Genomic DNA, 24,405 nt, shown 5'->3' with positions numbered 1-24,405 from the left:
AGTAGTACCCAATCATGATCAATCTACCTTGGTATCGTCATTCTATCTCCTTGATATCCTGATGAATTTTTTCTCCTTGCTCTTTGCTAAAAGCCACCAAGGTTTTCAGGAAAGTAGTCCATATGGGAATGTATAAAATGTAACTTCAAATTCATCAGACAATATAAGGCTTTGAAACGTTTCATCATGTTCTCCACGATGGACTTAAATTTTAGATCTTTCCTGTTACCTATATATCTCTTCACAACTTCTTTAAAACAATCTCAAGCTCCTTTCTCAACAGCTTTCATTTTTGCTTCTAACACGTTGCCGTTCACGAGTTTCCTAATATCCAGACCCACAAAAATGCTTTTCTTCAGTTTTGCTTCTGACAGTCCCTGAAACTATTTACACAGGTACTTAAAAGTCTGTCATTTTGGTAGAGCTTTCAGAAATGGCTTCATTGCTCCAAGCCTAATGTGGTGGAGTTGTGCAGGAGAACCTTTTTGCATCCACCGATGAGTCCAATCCCAGCTGTCCCATTCACACAAAAAGCATGGGTACTTTGTGTATCATCTTTGCTGCCCAAGAAGCAAAGAGAGAACTTTCTGATCACATGTTGACCATCCTTGATCCTTGTATTTGTTTTTTGAGAATGAAGTCAAAATTCCCATAGCTTTCCTTCAAGTGCACAGAATGTAACACCTATCAGAAGGAATTTCCAAAAGATGAAGAGACTATTGAAAGCCCCTAGAATACCCAAAGAAGCAGAATGTATACCTATAAACTAGTATCCACATAGGGGCAAATACACAAACATGCAGATAAAAACTTGAACAGAATGCCCTACAGGCAATGAAGCATACTTGGTTCCATTGTGCAGTAACAGCTCTCAGACTTTTATTGGATGAATCAATAAAGAATCTGCATTCACACACATTGTGCTCAATGTTAACTTTTTCCATCAGACCAGGAACATACATCCCTGCAATATATAAAAGCATTGTCTTGAGAAAAGTATGTAAGGAAATCCTTTTCTCTGCTTCTGTACCATGAAAAACAGGTACCATGAGTTAGCAGGTTCTTTTCCTTTAGTCTACAGCCTGAAAGTTATGCAGAATGTTTAGGGAGGTCCAAGCCCCTGACTAAATCATTTAATTTGAGTTGTGAAAAAAGCTGTTGCTCATTGAGTCTAGCGTAAAAGTCTTTGTCAGAATCCTGCTCTTCATGTTCTCAATCATCTGAATCGGTGTATCTTCAAGTTTCTCTGGAGGTTAAGGGACAGGTATTCCAGAACCATGAGGCACAGAGTGAATCGCTGATGGGAGGTCTGGGTATATAATTTTCTTCTTTTTTTTAAGGTTGAATCTCTCCATGTTGCACATACAAAAGTAGCCGTCATTACTTTGATTTTGTAGTTCACTTTAGACCAGTGTTTCCCAAACTCCAGTCCTCATGGCATCCAACAAGTCATGTTTTCAGGATTTCCTTACTATTGAATAGGTGATGGACTCATTATCAAAGCATCACCTGTGCTATATTAAAGAAATCCTGAAAACATAACCATAACACAACTTTCTTGATCACCTTGCTTTACATCAAATAGGATAATAAACTTTTCTAAGTCAGTAATGTTCCTTCATTGTTTCTTCACTACAAAACCACCACAAGTGTAACAAAAGTTGTTGGGGGAACTTTGTCACCCCCTTGTAACCATTTTGATCATATTGTTAGAAATAGAAGCTTAATCCACCACAACCACTAAATACTCTGTCTAAAAGAAAATCTGCCTTTGCTACTTATAGCAAAGTGTGGTAAAAGAAAAAGCCTCTTGAGTGTTTGTCAAAAAAACTGTATGTGATGACATTTTTCTAGACTTTTACTGAGTTCAGTGGTCAAAAGTCTATAAAAATCACATCTTACTTTTCAAACAATATTAACCTTGCAAACCTGTTATTATTATTACTATTATTATTATTATTATTATTATTATTATTATTACTTATGATAAAAAGAAGAAAGATACTTCAAGATTACAATAAGGTGACCCCAATAGTCTGGCAGTTTCGAGTACCCCGACCTTCATTTTTATTAAAACTGTTACTATAGTCTGAAATGTCATAAGTTCCAGTTGACAGCTAAAAGCAGTGTAGTTTCCTATTCTTTTTCAAATAGTTTTTCTTTTGCTATTTTTTAATGTTTCTATTATCCTTTAAGGGTTTGTTTACTCGCATATGGAGCATATTTGCCAATGTAAAGAAACATAGTCACTAAAGATGAACAGATCGCTCCACAGAGGATCAATTGTAAGTGAAATGTCCTACAATTCACAGGTGACCATGTATTCAAAGTTTTTGAGATAAAATTTGAAAAATAACGCCAGGTACCATTTTACACACTGCTGAAGGCTTAGAAAGCAGGCTAAATACGTCATATGCGGCAGTGCGGGCTTTACCATAATGCCCTGCAACTGTCACATGACTTGATCTAGACCAGCCAATCAGGGTAGACTCTTTAAACCAGTGTAAAACCTTGATAGCATGGCAAGAAGCTCCATTTTAGGCTTTAGGGTTAGAAGATCAGTGCACACAGATCATTCCAGATACGGATAGCAAACAGTATAGTGCTAAATCAGATTGAAAATAAAAGTGGTAGTCTAAAGGGTGCTTTACGCGCTGCTCTAGTGATAGCTAGCAATGTCGTGCACGATAGCACCTGCCCCCGTCGTTCGTGCGACATTTGGTGATCGCTGCCGTAGCGAACATTATCGCTATGGAAGCGTCACACGCACATACCTTTTCAGCGACGTCGCTGTGACCGCCGAACAATCCCGCCTTCAAGGGGGAGGTGCATTCAACGTCACTGAGGCGCCGCTAAGCGGCCGCCCAATAGCATTGGAGGGGCGTAGATGAGCGGCCGGAACATGCCGCCCACCTCCTTCCTTCCTCATTGCCGGTGGACGAGGGAAGGAGATGTTCGTCGTTCTTACGGCGTCACACATAACGATGTGTGATGCCACAGGAGCGTTGAACAACCAGCGGCATGCACCACCAACGATATTATGAAAAGGATGTTATGAAACGATCAGTGATTTTTGATGCTTTTGCGATCGTTGATCGTCGCTCCTTGGTGCCACAAGCTGCAATGTCGCTAACGACGCCGGGTGTGCGTCACTAACATCGTGACCCCGACGATATATTGTTAGTGATGTCGCAGCGTGTAAAGCACCCTTAAGACTATGAACAATATTTCAAAAATTCAAGTGATATAGGGAGGTGCTGTACCTGTACTCAATGTGACTGGGAATAGACTATTGTGTGAAATACTGCAATGACAGCACCTTCATAACTGCTTTTATTTTAATTCTTCACATACTGCAAACTAAGAGGGAAGTTTAATATGCCTTTGTCCTGATTTTGCTACTTAAACAAAAATCTTGAAACCAAGGTTTGTGTATTAAAGAAAGTGTGCTTCCTGGCTTGTGAGATGGGTAAGCCAAAATCCAAATAATCCAGAAAGTTAAACATAACTGTGTATCTCACAAAGTGTGCATGTGTAAAAAATAGGTAATTTTTTATGCACTTCCTTGTTGTAATAGTCCAATATGAGACCCTTACATGGAGTGTCAGACTCAGCTGCCAAGGGCCCACCAGTAACATTGACTCTGGGGGCCCACTTTTCAGCTACATGCAAATATCATATTAGCCTCATTTACACATTTATCTGCACTTCTATGTAAGAATTCACTGGGTACTTTGTTGAGTGAATGATGAGATGATGCTTTTTTCTGTACATAATAAATAATGTAATGATACCAAATACTGCTAATATTGGGGGGGTAAGTGGCTCACTCCAGCACAGGTACCCATCGGAGGACTCCCATGTTACCCTGTGGGTCAGTTCAAGCTTTCTCCATGCCCTTAGTCAGTTATGTTGAGGTTACTTGGAAATTAATAAGACTGTGTTGTGTTAAAGAGTGCAAAAGGGATTCAATACAGTCCTAGACGACCTCAGAGTGTTATACATGTGATTGTGCATAGACAAGCAAATGTTTTGAACTTTTGACTTTGAGGCTTCATATCTTGCCATACGCTACAGTTAAGAATGTGAAACTACATTCTTTTTGGAGATAATCATTTGGCCATCTCATACATCTCATTGCTCCAAATCACTGGTTTCCAATCTTCTACTTTCCACTTTTCGTACTTTTTGCAAACTCAAGCAGACACTTCTTATGAAAATATTAAAGTTGAGGCTTCATCGTCTTTTTTTTACCACTATTGCAGACTTGTGTAACATGCGTCACACAGTGCTTACACATGGATGTCTGTGATCTCACTATTATGAAGCATACAAGCCACCTCCACTGCCGTGTTTGTTACACCAGAACTGATAGACCTTGTGATAAGCTGATATTTTGCCTCGAAATTCACCTGAATGGATGGACAGACTTAATTTCTTATTCTTCCAATTTTCATGGAAATCAAGTGATGCAGTTTGGCAATTTTCTTGGCCGAGAGACCACTATCGATGAGCTAGACTATACTGTTTCTCTTTTCTTGGGAAATCTTCTTCTTGTCTGCTCCTCAGTTTGAACCAGTGACCTTTCAGTTAGGAATAAACCTAATAACACACTGAGCTATCAGGCAATGTGAGAGCAGGTTTTAACTTGTAGTATACAAGGAAAAAATATATTTTTTTTACCACTAAGAACAAAACAGTAACAATGCAGTTACATGAGAAGAATCAGCATAACTATTCATAAGCTAAAAAGATACAAGTCAAACCTATCTATGAGATAGCCAAGATGATTGTCATAAAATTATAGTAGTCTCACACTCAAAGATGTAGTGAATGCTGAGATATGAAGCTTGAAAGTTAAAAGTTCAATACATAGTCAATAGTGATGAGCGAGTACTAAAAAGCTCGGGTGCTCGAGGCTCGGGCCGAGCATCCCAAGATACTCATGTACTCAGCCCGAGCACCGAGCCCAATGTTATCCTATGGGAGACCCGAGTATTTTTATGAAATGACCCCCGGCAGCATGTAGAAACCCTAAAAATGTCACAAAAGTCATTTTCTTTATTTCTGTTGGTCTCTCTGTCTTGTCTGTCCCTCTTTAAGTCTGTCGGTCATTTCCCCCCCCTCTCTCATACTTACCGTTCCCCGATCTCCGGCGCGGCGCTGCACAGCTGTTATAAAAACTCCGGCAGCTTTTACTGTTTTGAAAAAGCCGGCCGCTCATTAATCAATCTCGTATTCCCTACTTCCCACGCCCACAGGCGCCTGGGATTGGTTGCAGTCACACACGCCCACCACGCTGAGTGATAGCTGTGTTTTTGCACCCAATAACAGCCGCTGGTGGGCGTGTCTATACTGTGCAGTAAAATAAATAAATAAATAATTAAAAAAAACGGCGTGCGGTCACCCCCAATTTTAATACCAGCCAGATAAAGCCATACAGCTGAAGGCTGGTATTCTCAGGATGGGGAGCTCCACATTATGGGGAGCCCCCCAGCCTAACAATATCAGTCAGCAGCCGCCCAGAATTGCCGCATACATTAGATGCGACAGTTCTGGGACTGTACCCAGCTCTTCCCGATTTGCCCTGATGCGTTGGCAAATCGGGGTAATAAGGAGTTAATGGCAGCCCATAGCTGCCACTAAATCCTAGATTAATCATGTCAGGCGTCTCCCCGAGATACCCTCCATGATTAATCTGTAAGTGACAGTAAATAAACACACACACACCTGAAAAAATCATTTATTAGAAATAAAAAACACAAACCAATTCCCTCGTAACCAATTTAATAAGCCCCAATAAGCCCCCTATTTAATTATTTATTTCACTGCACAGTATACACACGCCCACCGGCGGCTGTGATTGGGTGCAGTGAGACACCTGTCACTCAGCGTGGGGGCGTGTCTCACTACAACCAATCATAGGCGCCTGTGGGCAGGGAAAGCATGGAATACAAGATGGCTGTGTGCAGAGCACAGCGCGCCTGCTAGTATAAAGGCTCGGTCACGCTGTGCGGGCCGGCCAATCACTGCAATTCCACAACTAACAGGGCTGTGGCATTGCAGTGGTCTGCCAGACAATCCCTGCATGAGAGCTGGCTCTCAAAAGAGCGCCAACATGCAGCGATGAAGACCACGAGTACAGCACGAGTATCGTAAGTATAGAAATTACTCGGTACCCGCCGAGTAGCCTGAGTACAGTGATACTCGTGCGAGTACCGAGTAGTGACAAGCATACTCGCTCATCACTAATAGTCAACCTTTTGCTCTTCAGTGTATTTTCTAGAGATTTAGAGGCTTGTCAGTTTTGTGATTGTATGCAAATGTATTCACTGTTAATCTAAATTTGGTTGGAAAATTTGAAAAAGCTTGCAAATTCAAATATTAAAACATTTGCTTATCTTTAATAGCAATGACTTAAAAGATTGTTGTTGTTTCACATTTAAAAATATCTACTATGACAGTGAAACTGATAAAATATTTATTATGTAAGTTTAAGGAAATATCAGAAAAAATATCACAAAGCTAGTGTAGGGTAAAGTGTAAGTTGCTACAAATAACAGTAATACAGGGGCCTCGGTTTTCATAGAAAGAGGCCTATGATCTGTATTATCAAGGCAAGCGTTGTTCATAATAATAATAACCTGGAGTTAGACGCTCCAGATTCATGAAGAGGTGAATGTGTCTTCATGATTATCGCATGTCTTATGCTTGGCATGTGTCTCCAGAGATCTCCCACCTATCAGGTGCTCCATTTAGGAATTAGATGTGCTATCATGTCCAATTCCCGCTGTGCCTTGTTCCACCCCAGCTCTGCCCATTTTTTCAGAGCTGGGAAATACTAGTGTGAAAATACCAAAAGTCACAAAATTTAGGAGCAACTCAGATTTGAACCTAAATATTTGGCTTTTTAAAGCTTTTGTGTCCGAATTCTGAAGTGAAAGCTTTCATGATTCGGGCTCTTTCTGTATATATTTACAATCTCTTCTATAATTCTGTCCAATATGGATGTAATGTCTATGAATCTTAGTAGAATTAAAATGATTTTACTTTTATAATGTTAATAATCTTACCTGTACAACATAAAAAAGTAGTTTCCAAACAATGTATGCATTTGTTAAGTACCGACTAGATTTTTACAGTTTAACAGCTCAATAAGAAAGTATTGATATCCTTTAAAGCAGTTACTGTGAAAATGCACAGTACACATTAAACATGTTTGGTGAGCAATTTACTTTAAGTGGATAACACTCAATTTCTTACCTTCTTTCCAAAGACTGTAATTTAATTAAGGTTTTCTTAGCAGAGGCTTAAATGAAATAGGTTAGCTATCGCGCAAAGCATTTTGGAAACCCAGGTATGGTCATCAATTAAGATACTATTAAAAATGCATAGACTGAATACAAAAATGATCAGCAACAGGAGTTAACAAAATGAGTGGAAAACGAAATTTAAACTTTATGCACGTTTATTTCGGTAATAAAGGAAAAAAATGGTCTTGTAAACAATGGACATGTAATTGAATTTTTGTTTAGTAGAACTACATCACTGCGTAATTAAGCTTTTTCAATATTAAAATCCTAAAGAATACATTAAGTTTCAACTAGGCATTTAAAAATGTATTTAGAATTTTCATTTGATAGGTACCCCAAGGACATAAGGAGGTATCGGAATTTCCAATCATGTGCCTAGGTATTCCCCTTTTGGACGGGAATAATCAAGAACAGGCAGAAATCCAAAAGGCCAATATATAGATCATAGAGCAAGATACTAGTTTGGGACTTCCAAATGAGCTAAAGTAGAGAGCAAAGCATTGATTAGCAAGCATTTTCACTGACACAAAGAACCTATCCATGATTCCCATGGATGGCAATTTCTTTAAATCATTACAAAATGATTTCTTCACAAAATTATTCAACATTTTACTTTACAAAGGAAATCATATCATCGCCAGGCAAAATGAGATATTGATAGTGGTCGCACAAACCAAACTCAAAATTACATGGCTGTTTTTAATAAACAACCCCTTTAAGGAAGATATTGGTTTTAAAGTTTGGCAGATAGTTTGTGGTTAAAACTGGTGGCAATAGGACAGATAATGAAATGTGTGGCTCTAAAAGTTACCAGTATGAAATAAATCATTGTGTTGTGCCTAATAAATGGTCTATCGGTAAAACATAGAGATGCTATGGTGCAAGGAGAAAAAACAGCTATCTTTTTTAATTGCTCAAACTATTTATGTGTCAGTATGTTAAACTACAATATAATAACTCAGGAGTACCAAACTTTAATAGAAAGAAAATGCATATTCTAAGGCAAATACCCCTTTGCCCTTTATTTGCTGCTATTTCTTGCACTATCTAAAACCCCGTTAGAACTGCACAAGTCATTTGTGATATTTAACAAATAACTATTTTTTTATGTGGTTACAGACATTGCAAAGTTATGAATTTTTGTAATATAATTTGATATCTTATTTTGCATTCTTTCTTCCTGAACACTATGCTGCAGTGTTACTGTATTTCGATGTCCAGTTAATTTTTCATTTGGAAGTTCCTTTTAACTGCTGCTCAGCAAAGATCAGTAAACTATATTCAAACAGTCTAAGTATGGGACTTTTTCTGTTCACTCTCTGCTCCCACCTTCATAATGTGGAACTCCTGTACATAACTGTTTAAGAATTGTCAAGAAAAACACAAAATGAGCGTATACGATAAAATTAAGTAAATAAGTAAATATAAGAAGTACAGTTAAATAACATTTTAAGGTATATGTTCATTTTGTGTTCTTTTATTTTTTTTGTCTGTAATTTGGCCATGGTGTGAATGTGCTACTATTGTACAGTACATATAACAAGCTATGCTGTAGCTCATTTTTGGGGGGGTTTCCTTTTTTTTTACTCTGTACAAATGGGGTTCATCCATGTGAGGTAGGCAGTTTATCTAGATAAACCCAAAATTAGAAGATTTGACCATAAATTAGTACAACATATCCTACCGGGATTTACCAACTGATAAATATTACAAAATATCCCAATAAACTATAAACTCATAAAATTGTTTTTATTGATGGTAATTTAAAAAACATAAACACAGACAAAATTAAAATGACAATACCAATAACAATTTTGGAAGGCAGGGGGAGCAGATCATACACCAAGGATATAGAAATATATGCCATAGAAATTCATTAGCAATTAATTAGGTTCTGGCACACAAGTCACAGAACACACCATTATATAATTTAAATACATAGAGGCATGAAACCAAAAATATTTATATCTATCTTCATAAAGGTAAAATACCAACACTGGTCATATATGCACATGCCTCACTGAAATATAATCAAATGCCCAATACCAGACCTGCTGCCATATTCAGAGTGTACCACCGCTCCCCCGCCAGCCACTCCAACACGTGTTTCACACCGCTTCCTCAGGGAGTGATGGACTCTGTACAAATGAGGTTCATCCATGTGAGGTAGGCAGTTTATCTAGATAGCTTCCATTGGACAGGTTGCTGAGTAATGCAGTATATGGGGGAGAATAAAGCTTAATTACATTATGTAATGAAGATTATTTAAAAAAATTCATAACTTTGCAATGCCTGAAGAATGAATGTAAAAAAAGACTTTAGCATTCCTTTACACAGACGTGGAAAAATATGCCATGAATTGTATACTTTTTTATATATGAGTTTTTATTTCCTATCATGCACAGTTGTGGCTAAAGCTTTTGACACAAATTTTGGTTTTCAAAAAGTTTCCTGCTTCAGTTTTTTTAAGATCTTCTAGTCTAATGTTTCTATGGTTACTGAAGTACAATTATACATTTTTTTTTATTTGTTTACACTTTTATTGACAAATACATCATGATTATGCAAAAATGTAATATTTATAGTGTTTTGGACCATTTTTCAAGCCTTCACCAACTCTAACATTTATAATAATTTCTGTGTTTTTGTTTATATAACCGCTTTTTGAGGATTGACCACAGGTTCTCAATGGGGTTGAGATCTGGGGAGTTTCCTAGCCATGGACCCAAAAATTCAATGTTTTGTTCACCGAACCAATAAACATGTTTCTCCGAAAATAAGAAACTGTCAAATTATTTTTTGTCCCGAAAAATGGCTCTAAGGCTTATTTTTGGAGTAGGGCTTATTGGTTCAGTAAACACGGCTTGGGGGTAAGTTTACCCCAAAAAGAAGGCAGACAAGACAAGTTTTCTCCCCAGAAGAATCACAGTTTCCAGAACCCGAACATCTGCATCATTTCTAGGTTCTCCTGCATTCCACAGTGGGTGTTTCCTGCAGGTTCTTGCATGTTCCACAGAGGTCCGCCTCTGCTTCTTGCCGGCATCCCTCCACACTCACACACACATCCGATCACAGTAACATCATACACGTCTGATCGCAGTAACGTCACACATATCTGGCAGGCAGGGGGACTTGGAACACTGTGCAACATGAGGACTTGTGGTGAAATGTATCAAGGACTGGGGTACAATGCATCGATGACCTGCTCCTTGATGTATTCCAAGTCAGGTGATATATGTATGATGTTAATGCGATCGAATGGGTATGTGTGTGTGAGAGCGGAGGGATCCAGGACCCAATGTGTGTGTGTTTCAATGGAACCGACAGCAGTGCAGAGATCACTATGGGAGACTCCATACATTCTTGTCACATATCCATTGTAGCTATTCAGGGTCTGGGAAGTGCGATTTAGAGGTCTGTCTTTTCTCTTTTGGGTCTGTCTTTGCCCTATTGGGGCTGTATTCTCTCTTTTTTGGGTATCTGCTTTCTTTAATGAAGTGTCCTGCTGTATTCTATACATTTTTTACCTGTATGGACACTTCATTATTGAATCAAAAATAGGGCTTTTTTTCAAGGTAGGGCTTATATTTAAGGCACAATCTGAAAAGGCTGAAAATTCCTGGTAGGGCCTATTTTAAGGGAAGGGCTTATTTTTGGGAAAAACGTGAGTTATCACTTTTGTTTTCTGACATGGTCTCCATCATACTGGAAAAAGATTGAGTGCCTGTGTCGGACTAGTCAAATCTCCCCCTATGGTCTGGTAGTATTTTCAAAACACGTTTTCTCTGAAACAACCAACGTGTTTCAGAGTAAACCAGGCCTGGCTGCAATCACGTAATCATACAGCCAAGATCTGATTCATGTTGTTCGTGTTTCGGGTAACATGAATGGAATGACAGGTCCTCTTTAAGCTGGTAGGAAGCTTATTGATAAAAATAAATAACATTGTAGTTATTTTCGCCTTATTTCCATATCTACAGTACCATCAAATTAAACACATGATGTATGAGGAACTGAATAATGAACGGCATGCATTTGTAGCAAACATTAAATGGAGTGAACACTAAATACAAATTTAAATTTTATTATCTGAATATGAATAGGGAAATGAGAATGGCAGAAAGTTTATTACATTTTGTGCTGAAATTAATCCTACCATCAAATTTGAGAAAGGCAGGAGATTTTCTATGAATAGGTATAATGAACTACAAGCTTGCTATTAATGCAAAGGTAATGCTGATTAATGAGAAATTGACTGAAGATTATTTTTCGTAATTAACTATTTATTATAAAATTATAGCCCTCTGAAATTAAAATGTATTTTGAAGTGGATGATATTTCTCTGTACAAGTTATATTATTTATTTTACAGTAGTCATTAGCTCTAGTCAAGAATTAGTATTATGTCTTATTGAATTATTTTGAAATGACAAAATGATAAAAAAAATTTAGTGCACGGGTATCATTCACTGGCTATTAGTTGATAAATAATTCTGATTCTAATGGCACAAATCATTGATTGGTTTATTTTTAAAAATTTACAAGTTATAGTTGTTTAGATATGTTACTGTTATTTTTCTTTTATTTAGCCTGGGTATATTTTAGTTCTGTTATGTACGAAATGAGCCTATCCCATATGCATAACTGTTCCTGTTAGATGTTTATTAATAAATAAATGTTTACACGTACAAAAATATATATATTTTTTATACATTTTGAGTGTTTATATCACACATGTACATTAAAATATATCATTTTTTTGTCTTTTATATTCTACTTGCTCTTATCAGTCAAATTATTTATATATATATATATATATATATATATATATATATATATATATATATATATATACCGGTTTTTTTTCAAAAATAAGGCACTGGCATATACTTTTTTTACTCCCCAAAAAAGCGCTAGGGCTTATTTTTGGAGGAGGTTTTATTTTTGGAGAAACATTGTTGGGAGTAAGTGTACCCCCCCAAAAAGCAGACCCCCCCACTTCCCAGGAGACTCAAACTTATCAGACCCAGACATCTGCGTGGCTCCCAGGTCCTCCGTGTGATCTCCGGTGGGTGCTGCACGCCATCCTACCCTGCTTGTGGCTGGCTGACACTGACACTGACACACACACACACATTACATCCAGCATTACAGAATTCTTCTGGCCACAGGGAATGATGTGAGGAAGTCACATGTTCGTAGGTCCGGTAAGCTAGCATTATGGCAGGTCCTTGCGCTCCACTGCACTCTCAGGATTCTGCCAGCCAGAATAAATTGGTGTTGCTTAATGTGGTGAGTATGTGTGTGGTGCAATGTGTGTGTGATCCGATGTGTGTGTGTGATGTTTGTGTGTGCGATCTGATTGTGTGTGTGTGAGATTGGATGTTTGTGTGTGCGATCTAATGTTTGTGAGATCGGATGTGTGTGTGATCTGATGTGTGTGAAATTGGATGTTTGTGTGTGTGATCTGTTTGTGTGTGTGTATGAGATCGGATGTGTGGGTGGGAGATCTAATGTGTGTGAGATCGGATGTGTGTGTGCGATCTGATGTGTGAGATCGGATGTGTGTGTGTCTATGTGTGTGTGTGTGTGTGTGTATGTGTAGTCTGATGTGTGTGAGATCGGATGTGCGGTTGTGAGATCTGATGTGTGCGGGAGTGCGATCATGGCAGGGCCTCTGCTCGGCATCTGGTGAGTGTGATTGCGGGGTGCCTGCTGTCTATAATGAAGTGTCCTGTAGTATCTTTAACTTTTTTAGCTGCATGGACACTTCATTATTGATCCGGGACTAGGGCTTATTTACGGGTGAGGGCTTATATTTAAGCCTTGCTCTGAAAATGCTGAAAATCCCTGCTAGAACTTATTTTTGGGGGAGGGCTTATTTTTGGAAAAACACAGTATATATAATACCCTTATGAAATAACTTACTAAAAGGGTTTGCAGAGAAAACAAGGGATCATCTATCCAAAGTATAGGTGATAAACCTATTAATTGATAAGGGTCAAACCACTGAGACTCACAACAATCGGGAGAATGGGGAGCTTTTATCTCCAAAAGGGGCACTTTTGTCCACATTATAATAGAGAAACAATGCCCTCAACCACCCTATTGAGCAATGTGTTCTGCGTCCCTATAGACATAGAATAGAGTGGTGGTCAAGCATGTACACTGCTCCTCCATTCTAATGGGGATAAGATGTCCCCATTTTATGATTAATGCAGATCTCAGGGGTCAGACCTCCACTGATCAATAAGTTATCACCAAACCTGGGAATGGTAATGACTTGCTTTCACCTGAGGACTTCTTTAAACCCAGAGTTCTCTAATGCTCTAGATTTAAATAACATGTTCTAGTGGCTCTGAAGAAGCTTTGATGCACCAGAAGGAGTACACTGAGTGATCATGGGCATACAAAAGTTTGGGAAGGAGTAATATAGCAAAAAATAAGTTGAGGAATTAATTTTCTGAAACATAGGAGACCTTACAAATGAATGGTCTGGTAATCAGGCACATAGAAAGGCTAGACAAGAAATGGTGTAGCACACAGGCAAGTTGGAGAAAGAAAGACTGGTACATAGCAAAGTTGGGAAGGAGTGGTCTACACATATTGTAAGGGAGTTGTGTACGGATAAACTAGCATACTGTGGGAAAGCTGGTGAAAAGATTATCTGTCATATAGCAGAGCTGTAAAAGGTATGATCTAACACATGGTAGAGCTGTGGAAGAAAAAGTCTAGCACATAGCATATCCTAAGAACGTATGATCTAGCACATAGGGGAGCTAGGTAAAAGATAGCCTAGCTCAAATGAGTTGGAGGAAGGATTTTCTGCATGTATGAGTGCTGGGAAAATAAAGGAAATCTGTCATCAGGTTTTTGACACCTAATCTGAGAGCAGCATAATGCAGAGAATGAGACCCTAATTCTAGCTGTGTGTTATTTCTGGGCTGCTTAGTGTATTTTTGATCAAATCATTGATTTATCAGCAGATTATCACTAGTGGACTAATATAACTGCTGTCAGGCAGTCCTCTATGTTTTGAGTGCTGTATAACTGCGCCCCAATCACTGATTGTTGGCTTTCTGTGTACATGGTCGACACGCTACCAATCCGTGTTGTGGGCAGGGTTATAAAGAGCGCAATATTCAGAGAGTTGTGAGCTCTGAAGCATAGAAATCATTGATTTTATCAAAATGCCAGTCTTAATCAATCTCTGGAATCAGGGTCTCTGCCCCTACACTAGGCTGCTCTCATAGGGGTAGCAAAAACCTGATGACAGATTCCCTTTAATGGTCTGTGCATAATAGAAGTGAGGAAGAAAAAGGTTGACACTAGTGATGAGCGAGTATGCTTGTTACTACTCGGTACTCGCACGAGTATCACTGTACTCGGGCTACTCGGCGGGTACCGAGTAATTTTGCAATACTCGTGCTGTACTCGTGGTCTTCATCCCTGCATGTTGGCGCTCTTTTGAGAGCCAGCCCTCATGCAGGGATTGGCTGGCAGACCACTGCAATGCCACAGCCCTGTTAGTTGTGGAATTGCAGTGATTGGCCGGCCTGCACAGCGTGACCGAGCCTTTATACCGGCGGGCGCGCTGTGCTCTGCACATAGCCATCTCATATTCCCTGCTTTCCACGCCCACAGGCGCCTATGATTGGTTGCAGTGAGACACGCCCCCACGCTGAGTGACAGGTGTCACACTGCACCCAATCACAGCAGCCGGTGGGCGGGTCTATACTGTGCAGTAAAATAAATAAATAAATAATTAAAAAAAACGGCGTGCGGTCCCCCCCAATTTTAATACCAGCCAGATAAAGCCATACAGCTGAAGGCTGGTATTCTCAGGATGGGGAGCCCCACGTTATGGGGAGCCCCCCACCCTAACAATATCAGTCAGCAGCTGATGGAGGTGACCGGAGCGGCGGTGTATTCTGCAGCTCCTGTCACCTCCATGCAGCAGAGCTGGATGCGACGCTGGAGGACTGTGGAGTACGCCGGACATGGAGGGTTTGTCGGGGTTAATAAATTGGTAATGAGGGACTTTGTTAGTGTTTTTTATTTCTAATAAAGGATTTTTCGGGTGTGTGTGTTTTTTTACTGTCACTTACAGATTAATCATGGAAGGAATCTCGGGGAGACGCCTGACATGATTAATCTAGGATTTAGTGGCAGCTATGGGCTGCCATTAACTCCTTATTACCCCGATTTGCCAACGCACTAACGTAAATCGGGAAGAGCCGGGTACAGCCCCAGAACTGTCGCATATAATGTATGCGGCAATTCTGGGCGGCTGCTGACTGATATTGTTAGGGTGGGGGGCTCCCCATAACGTGGAGCTCCCCATCCTGAGAATACCAGCCTTCAGCCGTATGGCTTTATCTGGCTGGCATTAAAATTGGGGGGACCGCACGCCGTTTTTTTAAATTTTTTTTAATTATTTAATTATTTATTTCACTGCACAGTATACACACGCCCACCGGCTGCTGTGATTGGGTGCAGTGAGACAGCTGTCACTCAGTGTGGGGGCATGTCTCACTGCAACCAATCATAGGCGCCGAAAAGCAGGAAAGCAGAGAATACGAGATTGATTAATGAGCGGCCGGCTTTTTCAAAAGAGGAAAAGCCGCCGGAGTTTAGTGAACAGCCGTGCAGCGCCGCGGCAGTGATCGGGGAACGGTAAGTAAGAGAGAGGGGGGAGAATGACCGACAGACTGTGAGAGGGGGACAGACAAGACAGAGAGAGACAGACAGAGCGAGACCGACTGACGGGAGATAGAATGAAAAAAAAAATGACCGACATCGCTAGTAAAAAGCACAAAACGTGCGTTTTGGACATCGGAGTGCCACACAATGTTTAACGTAAAATCTTTCATGTATTATTAATCTCCAAAAGTAACATACACCAGCTCTATCTCACTATTGGGTATGTGCCCTTAACATTTCCGCCATGAAAATTCATTTTGGTGTCATTTTGGAAGGTTTTCTGGTGAGTCCGTAAAAATGGCGTAAAACTCGGACAAAATTGTTCACAGCTGTGACTTTTGAGTGATAAATGCTTTAAGGGGTCTTCCCCATGCTGTTGCCATGTCATTTGAGCACTCTTCTGAGACTTTTGTGACATTTTTAGGGTTTCTACATGCTGCCGGGGGTCATTTCACAAAAATACTCGGGTCTCCCATAGGATAACATTGGGCTCGGTGCTCGGGCCGAGTACACGAGTATCTTGGGATGCTCGGCCCGAGCCTCGAGCACCCGAGCTTTTTAGTACTCGCTCATCACTAGTTGACACATATGAGAGCTGCAAAAGGACAGTAGTTAAAGCGACTGTAAAAAAGTTTACTGATATAGCAAAAGTTTCGCCAAAGGCATGTAATGTGGTAAAATTCAAATGAGCATGGATGACACAACTGGTGTAGCCATATAAATAAAGATTGGTGAGGAGCAAAGCAATGATAGAGCTAGAACAGCAGAGGAGTCAGCAGATGGGTCTAGATTCTTATTTTGTCATATTTCATGCTTATGAGCAGAAGACAAGCTAAGAAAGAAGTAGTCTATAGCCACTTATCAACTAGCAATTAATAGGAAAAGTTCTAGAAAATCTGCATTGTCCACTTATTGCTATGGTTTTCCACCAGGATACTTGTGCCTCAGAGAACATTTAGTACAGATACACATAGAAAACATTGTTTATTTAAGTCCTCTTTCACACATCCTTGTCTCCGGTACGTGTTTGGTCCTTTTCCTCATGTACCGGAGACACAGGCACACGTAGACCCATTAAAAATCAATAGTCTGCGCTTACGTGCGTGTTCTGCTATGGACCGTGTGTACGTGTGGAGCATACATGTGTCCGTGTGCTCTACACGTCAACATGTCCGTTTTTCACCGGCATTACGGGTGTCACACGGAGCGCAAACGGAGCACACGGAGGTGTTCCGTGTGACATGCGCCGAAAAAAAACACGTGTTTGAGAAAAAAACAAAACTTTACTCACCTTCTCCAGCCCTCCTGTCTCTGCCGCTGCTGTCACTTGCTTCCGACCACCGCTTATTATGCTCATTGACGTCCTACTCCCTTCCCGCTTGCCACAGCATGTAACCTCCACATGTGATTAAGCACTTTTCTACTGCACAGCAAAGATCGGTGAGTGCTTTTTCATTTCTTATATACATATATCTTGGATTGTTCTACTTCTTTTTGAATGAGCACCACGTAGCTGTTGTCAGCATATTTTTTCTGCCAAGCCTTTCTGTCAAGTAGCGGTGAATACGGCGGTAAAACGCTCTGTGTGAACATTGGCCTATGCCTGAAAATATTCCACGGACTGAGTAGTGCCCTGATTTTTCCTTCTCAGCACTCTGATGCTCATTGAATATTCACTTCACTGCGGGCTGGAAGCTGCAGCAGCAGGGAGTCGGCAGGACCGGAGACCGAATATCAGCACCACGGACAGCGACGCCAGGGACAGGTGAACAGAAAGTTCCCGTTCTCCGTGTGTTATCACGGATAACACACGGAGAACACACATAGGCCATAAACACAGTTCACGGAGGGCAAAACGCACCTCTGACACGTCCGTGAAAAACGTGCGTGGTTTTTCACGAACGTATGAAAGAGGCCTAATACATATGTTTTTTTCACCATTTTTCCTTTTTAACTTTTTAAAAACTGTTATTATTAAACTGTATGTCAACATGTAAACCTACCTGCAAAGTTTTTATAATCCACTAAGTCGAAAATTACAATGGCAACTGCAGACCACGTCACTATGAGGGCAACCACGAGGATCCATGCAGCTGGGGAGCTGAAAGTTGTCTTCAGGTCTTGTGAGACTGATTTTGTCAACTTTAATGTTGGTTTGTGGACAGTTCCATTTTTACCATCTAAAACCGTTGTTGTTGTGGTAGAGGAACGACCTGTGAGACACAAGACACATGTGAGTGACTTAAGACATGACTTGTTTCAACATGAGAATTTTAAAAAGAAGCAATGACAGTAATTAAAGTGTGATCTCCATCAACATCCTGGGGAAGATTATTCCAAAGATTAATAGTTGTTAGGCTAAGGTCACACAAGCGTATAAAAATCCGATTTTCATCCAGACAAGTAAGACAATTTTATTCACATTTGTCATCTGTGTGAAATCCGTTTTTAACTGCAGGAGTTATTAGTGATTTGCAGGTCCCTATGTTACAGAATTGTAATGTATCCATACCAATCGGGTGCCATATTGTGGCATCCATTTTTTTGCACCCATAGATTTGATTGGGTGAGTCTCTTCCAATTCGTATGTGATTTTTTTTTCCCACACAGATTCTATCAGCGAAACAAAGTGGTCATCTACACTGACCCTCTGAATAACATTGGTCCGAGTGCTATCTGATTTTTTTCATGAACAGCACTCTGACCAAAAATACGGTCATGTAAACCTGGCCTTACAGAAAATAATAATAATAATAATAATTATTATAATAATAATAAAGTTTATTTATATAGCGCCAACATTTTCCGCAGCACCTTACAATGAGGTGGGGGCTTGTGCAGACAAAAACAAAACAAAATAGCACATAGTTCAGATGCTACAGTAGGAATAAGGGCCCTGCTCGAAAGCTTACAATCTATGGGGAAAGAGTGGAACGCAAAAGGTAAAGCGTGTTTGTAGTATCTGGTCCGGCCATCGTTATGGTAAATTATTGATTTCATATAAAGATGAATGAGCCAGTCATTAGACAGTAACCTATTAGGTGACCTTACGTTCTATTGGTTGTATGAATGATGTGAGGACAGAAATAGGAGGGAGTAGGTTATGATGAATAGCATTTAGACAGTGGGACAGGAGAGAGTTAGGTTGGTAAGTTATGAAGATAAGCTTGTCTGAAGAGATGTGTTTTTAATGCACGCTTAAAAACTTGAGGGCTGGATAACAGTTGCATCCTTTGGGGTAGTGCATGCCAGAAAACTGGCACAGCAGTAGAGCAGTCTTGGAGTCGAAGGTGTGAGCTTCATATTATGGAGGATGTTAGTCTAAGATCATTGTCAGAACATAAGAGGTGGGTAGGATGATAGACAGAGATGAGATATAGGATGGTGCAGAACTGTGGGTGAGATATATAAGTTTATATTGTATTCTGTAGCTGATGGGCAGCTAGTGTAGTGACTGGAACAAGATGGAGGCAAAAGAAAGCCTTTCTTATTTAGAGATTGAACCTTTCTTTCTCTAGGTGGTGGGAACGCCTCTTGTCTTTTGAGGGGGCTTTACATGAAACAGCTTTTAATCATACTTCTTGTATGCATTACTTATGTACTATGTACTATGTACTATATATTCGTGTCCCCCCAGTGACATCTCTATTATTGAATATTAATGGAGAAGAAACTCTTTCACTGCAAGTACTTTGAATGTTTACAGACGGCAATAGATTATAAGGTTGACCAACCAGTTATAAATAAAACGAATGGTTAGGACATCAAAATTGAAAATGACAATAAAATGTAAAGCACTCCAAAAGAATTAAATGTTAAATTGATGCTGGTACTGTACATCTGTGTACATATACCTTAAAACACAAACATTACTTATAATGACAGAACACTTGGGCATTGATAACATTTTTGGCACAAGTATCATTTGAAAATACAACATATTTCTTAGTAAATTTACTAGTTCTCTCTGATGCAAAATAGTCAAAATGGAATGTTCTTACTCAAAATCATTAAATAAATATTATTCGGCTCGATGCCAGTTCCACAAATAGGGATATACATGGGCTGTAAACAAGATATGTAATCCAAATAATTAGACTTTTTATAAATAAATATTTTATGCTTGTAACTTTTTGCCTTATCCCTATGTAGACTCCTTGCCAAGACTCTGTAATGAAAATGCTTTACAGTTTAATCTTTTTGCTTAATTGCTTCTTGTTTTGTCACAATCCTCCTACATGTCGGAATCTATTTCTGTGTAGTTGAAAATCTTGTCTTTTGAATCCGTAATGAACCCAAAGTACTGTACTGCGAGACAGATTTATGGGCTGGGTGCTAACATGAACAGTTGTGATTGCAAAATGCTAAACTGCCAACAATCAACCCAAAGGGAAACCAGACGTGTGTATGACAAATATTCGTTTGACAAGAAATTAGGGCTTGATGATGTATAGAATACTTAGCATATGTAACAGTTTGTTTATTTTATGTGTTAATTTGATCAGATTTTACCATTCATTTACAATTTATTTTCATATGTAATACAAGGCATTGCTATCTTGCCTTCACCTCATTATTTACAGTCATATGAAAAAGTTTGGGCACCCCTATTAATGTTAACCTTTTTTCTTTATAACAATTTGGGTTTTTGCAACAGCTATTTCAGTTTCATATATCTAATAACTGATGAACTGAGTAATATTTCTGGATTGAAATGAGGTTTATTGTACTAACAGAAAATGTGCAATCCGCATTTAAACAAAATTTGACCGGTGCAAAAGTATGGGCACCTCAACATAAAAGTGACATTAATATTTTGTAGATCCTCCTTTTGCAAAAATAACAGCTTCTAGTCACTTCCTGTAGCTTTTAATGAGTTCCTGGATTCTGGATGAAGGTATATTTGACCATTCCTGTTTACAAAACAATTCCAGTTCAGTTAAGTTTGATGGTCGCCGAGCATGGACAGAACGCTTCAAATCATCCCACAGATTTTCAATGATATTCAGGTCTGGGGACTGGGATGGCCATTCCAGAACATTGTAATTGTTCCTCTGCATGAATGCCTGAGTATATTTGGAGTGGTGTTTTGGATCATTGTCTTGCTGAAATATCCATCCCCTGCGTAACTTCAACTTCGTCACTGATTCTTGCACATTATTGTCAAGGATCTGCTGATACTGAGTTGAATCCATGCGACCCTCAACTTTAACAAGATTCCCGGTGCCGGCATTGGCCACACAGCCCCAAAGCATGATGGAACCTCCACCAAATTTTACTGTGGGTAGCAAGTGCTTTTCTTGGAATGCCGTGTTTTTTGCCTCCATGCATAACGCCTTTTTGTATGACCAAACAACTCAATCTTTGTTTCATCAGTCCACAGGACCTTCTTCCAAAATGTAACTGGCCTGTCCAAATGTGCTTTTGCATACCTCAGGCGACTCTGTTTGTGGCGTGCTTGCAGAAACGGCTTCTTTTGCATCACTCTCCCATACAGCTTCTCCTTGTGCAACGTGCACTGTATTGTTGACCGATGCACATTGACACCATCTGCAGCAAGATGAAGCTGCAGGTCTTTGGAGGTGGTCTGTGGATTGTCCTTGACTGTTCTCACCATTCTTCTCTGCCTTTCTGATATTTTTCTTGGCCTGCCGCTTCTGGGCTAAACAAGAATTGTACAAAAACTTCCATTTCCTTACTATGTTCCTTACAGTGGAAACTGAGAAGAAGAGCTGTGGAAAAATAAAGCGCAATAGGGTCTTACCCTTATAGGCACAGGGCAATAGAAAAGGGGAGCAATAATACTCACCAACTGTAGTTGTGAAAGTCACAACTACTATAATCGCATTTAGAAATGGATCCAGGCAGCGGCAACCCAGGGAGGCTGATAACAGAGATAATAGTAGAAAAGGGTTTCTATACCGCGCCAATGATCACAAGTCTGGATGTCGGATTGATGTGGCTTTATTGCAGCACCGGTCTACGCGTTTCAGGAGCTCTGCTCCCTTCCTCAGGACCATAGAAACAACATCATGTTGTTTCTATGGTCCTGAGGAAGGGAGCAGAGCTTCTGAAACGCGTAGACCGGTGCTGCAATAAAGCCACATCAATCCGACATCCAGACTTGTGATCATTGGCGCGGTATAGAGACCCTTATCTACTATTGTCTCTGTTACAGTGGAAACTGACAGTTTAAATCTCTGAGACAACTTTTTGTATCCTTCCCCTGAACAACTATGTTGAATAATCTTTGTTTTCAGATCATTTGAGAGTTGTTTTGAGGAGCCCATGATGCCACTCTTCATAGGAGATTCAAATAGGAGAACAACTTGCAAGTGGCCACCTTAAATACCTTTTCTCATGATTGGATACACCTGCCTATGAAGTTCAAAGCTCAATGAGGTTACAAAACCAATTTAGTGCTTTAGTAAGTCAGTAAAAAGTAGTTAGGAGTGTTCAAATCAAGAAATTGATAAGGGTGCTCATACTTTTGCACCGGTCAAATTTTGTTTAAATGCGGATTGCACATTTTCTGTTAGTACAATAAACCTCATTTCAATCCAGAAATATTACTCAGTCCATCAGTATTTAGATATATGAAACTGAAATAGCTGTTGCAAAACCCCAAATTGTTATAAACAGAAAAGGTTAACATTAATAGGGGTGCCCAAACTTTTTCATATGACTGTATAGGGAAGATTGAAAAAACTCCCAAATATATTATCCCTTTAGGATACATCATTCAGATGTTCATATTTTCACTGCAGACTTTGCTGCTAATTCATGTACTTGTGATTAGTGGGACACCCAGTGGTGGAACCTTTGTTGCTTATCACTTATCACTTATCCTGTGGATAGGGGACAATTAGTGATGGGCAAGCAGTACAATGCTTGGTGCTCAGTACTCAAACTGATGAGTGAACACTACGATGATCAAGTGCTCGTTACTCGAGTCGACCTGGTCAAGTGCTATGGAAATTAAAGGTTGGGCAGGTCGGCTCTCTGCGCACATACAGCTAACCATAAATAGAGCATTTCCGGAGAAAGATGGAATAGGGTCTTTTTTGGAGGTAATATCTAAAAACAAATTTCCCCTGCCTCCACCGGAAATGCTTTGTTTATGGCTGGCTGTATGTGGGTGGAGAGACGAATTGGCCAATAATTGACTTCCATTATAATCATTACTTGAGTTGAGCCCATCCAAGCATCTGACCTGCATAACTCGAGTAAAGAGCAATTGAGCAACATAGTTTTCACTCAACATTACGAACACTAAGTACTAGTGGTAACACCTAATTGTAGGAAAACCACTTTAAATTAATTGAAAAAATAACTTTGATTGGCATTTAATGACTAGTAAAATTATGGTATTGTTTATTTTGAGCAGCACGTTGGCTCAGTGGTTAGCACTGCACTCATGCACCACTGGGGTTCTGGGCTCAAATCCCACCAAGGACAACATCTGCATGTTAGTAGTAGTAGTTAGTATGTTCTACCCGTATTTGCATGGGTTTCCTCCAGGTACTCCGGTTTTCTCTCACACTCCAAAGACTGATAAGGAATTTAGATTGTGAGCCCAAATGGGCACAGTGATGCTGATGTATGTAAAGTGCTGTGGAATTAATGGTGCTACATAAGGGAATAAATATTTTTATTATATACTGGAACATCTATGCTCAATAAAAGGAGGGCAGTATAAAGCACATGTAACATCTGTCACTTAAAGTATCATAATAATTTTTATTTCTACAGCACCAACATATCCCACAGCAGTTTACAATTCATAGGTAACATATGTAGAAACCAGATAAGACTTTAACGTGTAACACAGAGTACAACACATACCAAAAGGAGTGAGAGCCCTGCTTGTAAGCTTATGAGGAACTAGGGGAGACACAAAAGGTAGGTGGTAAAAACTGCTTGTCATGTAAGGCCTAGCCATCAATACAATAGATGGGGCATTCACATAGCGCTGTATGAACTGGTCAACAGACAATTTCTGTACAGGTACAGATACAGAGTGCTACTAAGTGCATGGAAGGGAGAAGAGAGAATAGTTAGATTACTGAGCTGCGGTAATAGGCCTGGCTAAAGAAATCTGTTTTGGGGCACATTTGAAACTGTGCATACTAGGAAATAACAATATTGTTTGGGGTGCCGCATTCCAGAAAACTGGTGCAGCATAAGATGTTTTGTACACAGGAGTAGGAACTTCCGATTATTGAGGATGTTAGTGTTAGATCATCAGCGGAACAGGGAGCATGGTTAGTGTGGTAGACTGAGATGAGGTTCAGAATTATGTAGAACTTTGTGGGTAAGTGAAAATCTTATAATGTATTATATAAATCAAAATTTTAGCACAAATAATGTTACATCACATAATATACAAT

The 24,405-nt window shown here is 39.6% G+C and overlaps 1 protein-coding gene across 50 annotated transcripts in view; it reads right to left on the bottom strand.

Annotated features, from left to right (window-relative positions):
* The window catches only part of TRDN (triadin), a 1,152,170-nt gene that overhangs the window by 1,069,621 nt on the left and 58,144 nt on the right, over positions 1 to 24,405 (bottom strand). For all 50 annotated transcript variants that reach the window (XM_075339946.1, XM_075339974.1, XM_075339964.1 and 47 more), the window contains exon 2: positions 18,019 to 18,228. In XM_075339946.1, the coding sequence (XP_075196061.1) occupies positions 18,019 to 18,228 (210 nt within the window). The remainder of the gene's footprint in view (positions 1 to 18,018; positions 18,229 to 24,405) is intronic.

This window comes from Anomaloglossus baeobatrachus, chromosome 3, assembly GCF_048569485.1.
Source record: "Anomaloglossus baeobatrachus isolate aAnoBae1 chromosome 3, aAnoBae1.hap1, whole genome shotgun sequence".
NCBI lineage: Eukaryota > Metazoa > Chordata > Amphibia > Anura > Aromobatidae > Anomaloglossus > Anomaloglossus baeobatrachus.
Note: the sequence above shows the minus strand (reverse complement) of the source record. Positions and strands in the feature narration are given on the sequence as shown.